The sequence below is a fragment of the Melospiza melodia genome, unplaced genomic scaffold (genome assembly GCF_035770615.1).
Source record: "Melospiza melodia melodia isolate bMelMel2 unplaced genomic scaffold, bMelMel2.pri scaffold_148, whole genome shotgun sequence".
Lineage (NCBI taxonomy): Eukaryota > Metazoa > Chordata > Aves > Passeriformes > Passerellidae > Melospiza > Melospiza melodia.
The window spans coordinates 188592-192346 of record NW_026948512.1 but is presented as its reverse complement, the minus strand read 5'-3'; the positions used below and the strand labels follow the sequence as shown (position 1 = coordinate 192346).

Below are 3755 nucleotides of genomic sequence, written 5' to 3'. Positions count from 1 at the left end.
GGAGGGAGGGGGGGGCGGGGATTGCCAGCCGTTGCCATGGCGACCGTGGGCGGGGGGGGTTATGGGATGGAGAGCGTGGGTTTGTGCCCCGTCGCCATGGCAACCGCCCTAACAACGCTTTTCCCGAGCCGTTGCCATGGCGACCACGACCTCCCCCCTTATTATGGGATGCAGCAGCAACGCGATTCCCCCCTCCCCCGTTGCCATGGAAACGCTCCGGACGCCATCGCTGCCGTTTCCGCCCCGTTGCCATGACAACGCCGAGACGCCATCGGCCCTTATTATGGGATGCCAGGCGCCCCTGATTCCGGGCCCCCGTTGCCATGGCAACGAAAACCCGCGTTTTCTTCCCCCGTTGCCATGGCGACGACGATGCGCTTCGCCTCCATGGCAACGCCCCCGCCCCTTATTATGGGATGCCGGGCGCCGAATTTTTTTTTCTTTTTTTTTTTTTTTTTGTCCCCGTTGCCATGGCAACGCCTCCGCGTGGGCGTCCACGGTTGCCACGGCAACGGCGACGCTGGCGTCACACCCCCCCCACCACCCCCTTATTATGGGATGTATCGGCAAGGCCGTTTATTCCCCGTTGCCATGGCAACGCCGTTTTGGGGGGGGACCCTTTCGTCTTCAAGCCCTTGTTGCCATGGCAACGGTGACGCTCCCCTGGTGCCCCCCCCCCCCCCCAAAACCATCACCGCGTCCCCGGGGCTTATTATGGGATGGCGAAGCCCCTCCCCGGTGGGTTTTGGGGGGAATTTTGGGGAATTTGGGGTTTTTTTAGGGGGTTTTGGGTGGGGTTTTTTCTTTTTTTTTTTTTTTTTTTTTGTTTTCTTTGTTTTTTTTCAGAGCTTTTTTATAGGATTTTTTTTTTTTAATTTTTTAGAGGATTTTTTGAGAATTTTTTTGACGTTTTGGGGGTTTTTTTGGGGGCATTTTTTGGGGGGCATTTTTGGGGGTCGATTTTTTTGGGGGGGGGGATTTTTTTTTCATAGGGATTTTTATGGGCAGGATTTTTTTTTTTTTTTTTTTTTCTCATTTTTGTGGGGAGGGGTCTCAGGGGTCCCAGTCGTTGTCCTGGTGCTGGGCGGCGATGATGATGACCACGGTGAGGATGGTGCAGAGCACGATGGCGGCGATGCCCACGGCCAGGCTGATGAAGGAGAAATTCCGCGCCTCCCTCGAGGCGATCTCGGCCGACACGATGTCCCCCCGCGCCACCGCCGTGCGCACCTCGTTAGGGCAATTAGTTAATTAATCACGGGCGCCGTGGCAAATTATTAAACCCTGCCCGGATCCCCGCTAAAAAAAACTCAAAATCCCACCGAAAACCCGACCTAAAACCACCAAAATCCTCCCAAATCCCGTCCGAGTCCCCTCAAAATCCCACCTGAAACCACCAAAATCCCCCAGAAACACCAAATCCCCCATATTCCCCCAAATCCCACTCAATCTCCCACAATCCCCCCCAAATCCCCTTCAAACCTCCGCAAATCCCCCCCAAAACCACCCAAATTCCCCGAAAGCTTCGCTGAAATTCACCGAAATCCGCCCCAAAACCCCCCAAATTCCCCCAAAACTTCGCTGAAATTCACCGAAATCCACCCCAAATCCCCCCAAAACCTCCCTCCCCAAACGCCCCCGAAACGTCCCCAAATCGCCCCCAAACTCCCCAAAAATCCACCCCAAACTACCCCGAAACTGCTCAAATTCCCATCATTTCCCCAAAATTGCCCAAAATCCCCCAAAATTGCCCCAAAATTGCCCAAAATCCCCCCAAAACCCCCCTAAAACCTCCCCAAATCCTGCTCAGATACCCTTGAGCCCCCCCAAATGCCCCCAAATCCTCCCCAAACTCCCCCAAAACCTCCTCAAATTCCCCCAAAATTGCCCCAAACTCCCCCAAAATCCCCCCAAAATTGCCCAAAAATCCCCCCAAAATCCCCCCAAACGCCCCATAACATCCCCAAATTCTGCTCAGATACCCTTCAATCCCCCTGATCCCCCACAAATCGTCCCCAAACTCCCCCAAAACCCTCCTCAAATCCCCCCAAAATTGCCCAAAATCCCCCAAAATCCCCCAAAATCCCCCAAAATCCCCCCAAAATTGCCCCAAAACCCCCCGAAACCGCCCCGAAATGCCGCTCACCTGCACGGCCTTGACGATGGCCACAACGCCGGTGGGCCAGAAGCAGCAGAGCGTGGTCAGCACGGCGATGGGCAGGTAATCGTGGGGGGGCGACCCCCGGTGCCCCTCGGGGACCCCCAGACCCAGGGGGGGGCCCAGGGGAGCCCCCCCGGCCCCGCCCACCGAGCCGGGCAAAGGGCCGGGCCCGGGGGGGGCGGAGCCAAAGCTCTGAGAGGGGGGGGGGGGGGAAAGAGGGGGCGGGGTTAGGGAGGGGCACGCCCATTCTCGCCCCCCCCCCCCCCCCAAATTTAAATTTTTTAAAAATTCGTTATTACCCAAAATGGGGTCAGGTGGAGGTTAAGCCACGCCCCCTTTAGGGGGGACACGCCCCATTTAGGAAACGCCTCATTTGTCATTACAAGGCCACGCCCCCTTTCCCATAAGCGGACACGCCCACTCGTATAATGACCCTGTGCATAAGCCACGCCCCCATTTAATCACGCCCCTTTAACTCCACCCACCTTGTTTAACCACACCCCCTTTAAACCACGCCCCCTTTGACCACACCCCCTTTAGCCACACCTCCTATTTGACTGCACCCCCTTTAAACCACGCCCCTATTTAACCACACCCATTTAAACCACGCCCTTATTTAACCACACCCCCTTAAAACCACGCCTCTTTTCGACCGCTCCCATTTAGGCCACTCCTCTTTTAAAACCACGCCCCTTTAAACCATTCTCCATTTAACCACACCCCCTTTAAAACCACACCCACTTTGCCACACCCCCTTAAACCACACCCCCTTAATCCACAACCACCTAAGCCACACCTGTATTAAGCCACGCCCTCTTTCACCACGCCCATTTGCCGCACCTTCTTCAAACCACGCCCCAGTTAACCACGCCCCGACTTTACCACACCCCCCTTAGCCACGCCCCATCTATTTACAGCCCTACTTAACCACGCCCCCGTTTAACCACGCCCCCGTTTAACCACGCCCCCATTTAACCACACCCACCTTAGCCATGCCACATCTATCTTCATCCCTACTTAACCACACCCCCTGTTTAACCACGCCCCCTATATAACCACACCCCTTATTTGACCACGCCCCTGTTTAACCACACCCCCCCTTAGCCACACCCCATCTATCTACACCCCTACTTAACCACATGCCCTGTTTAACCACGCCCCCATTTAACCACACCCCCTGTTTAACCACACTCCCTATTTAACCACACCCCCTATTTAACCACGCCCCTCATTAACCACGCCCCCTATTTAACCACACCCCTTATCTGACCACGCCCCAAATTTAACCACGCCTCTTTAACCCCACCACTCCCCACCTCCAGCCCCGCCCCCAATGTCTCCGCCCCCTAACGCCCCGCCCCCATTGGCCCCGCCCCCTCACTCCCCGCCCCACCGAGCCCCTCCCACTCTTGCCCCGCCCATTCAGGCCCCGCCCCTCACCTGCTGCCCGGGGTACAGGGGCAGGAACGCCGCCCCTCCCCCGCCGCTCCCGCACTGCAGCGCGAACGGGGGCGGGGGGGGCGGGGCCGCGAACCCCACGGGGGGGGGCGGGGCCGGGGGGGCGGGGCCTGCGCTGGGGGCGGGGCCGTAGGGA

At 57.4% G+C, this 3755-nt stretch overlaps 1 protein-coding gene across 1 annotated transcript in view; it reads right to left on the bottom strand.

Annotated features, from left to right (window-relative positions):
• Window positions 1–1035: 1035 nt before the first annotated feature.
• PRRT1 (proline rich transmembrane protein 1) overlaps window positions 1036–3755 on the bottom strand; it is a 3041-nt gene continuing 321 nt past the window's right edge. The window contains exons 2-4 of the mRNA XM_063182062.1: window positions 3602–3734; window positions 2147–2353; window positions 1036–1230 (exon numbers count right to left, since the gene is read on the bottom strand). Coding sequence (XP_063038132.1) covers window positions 1054–1230; window positions 2147–2353; window positions 3602–3734 — 517 coding nt within the window. The 3' untranslated portion in view covers window positions 1036–1053. The remainder of the gene's footprint in view (window positions 1231–2146; window positions 2354–3601; window positions 3735–3755) is intronic.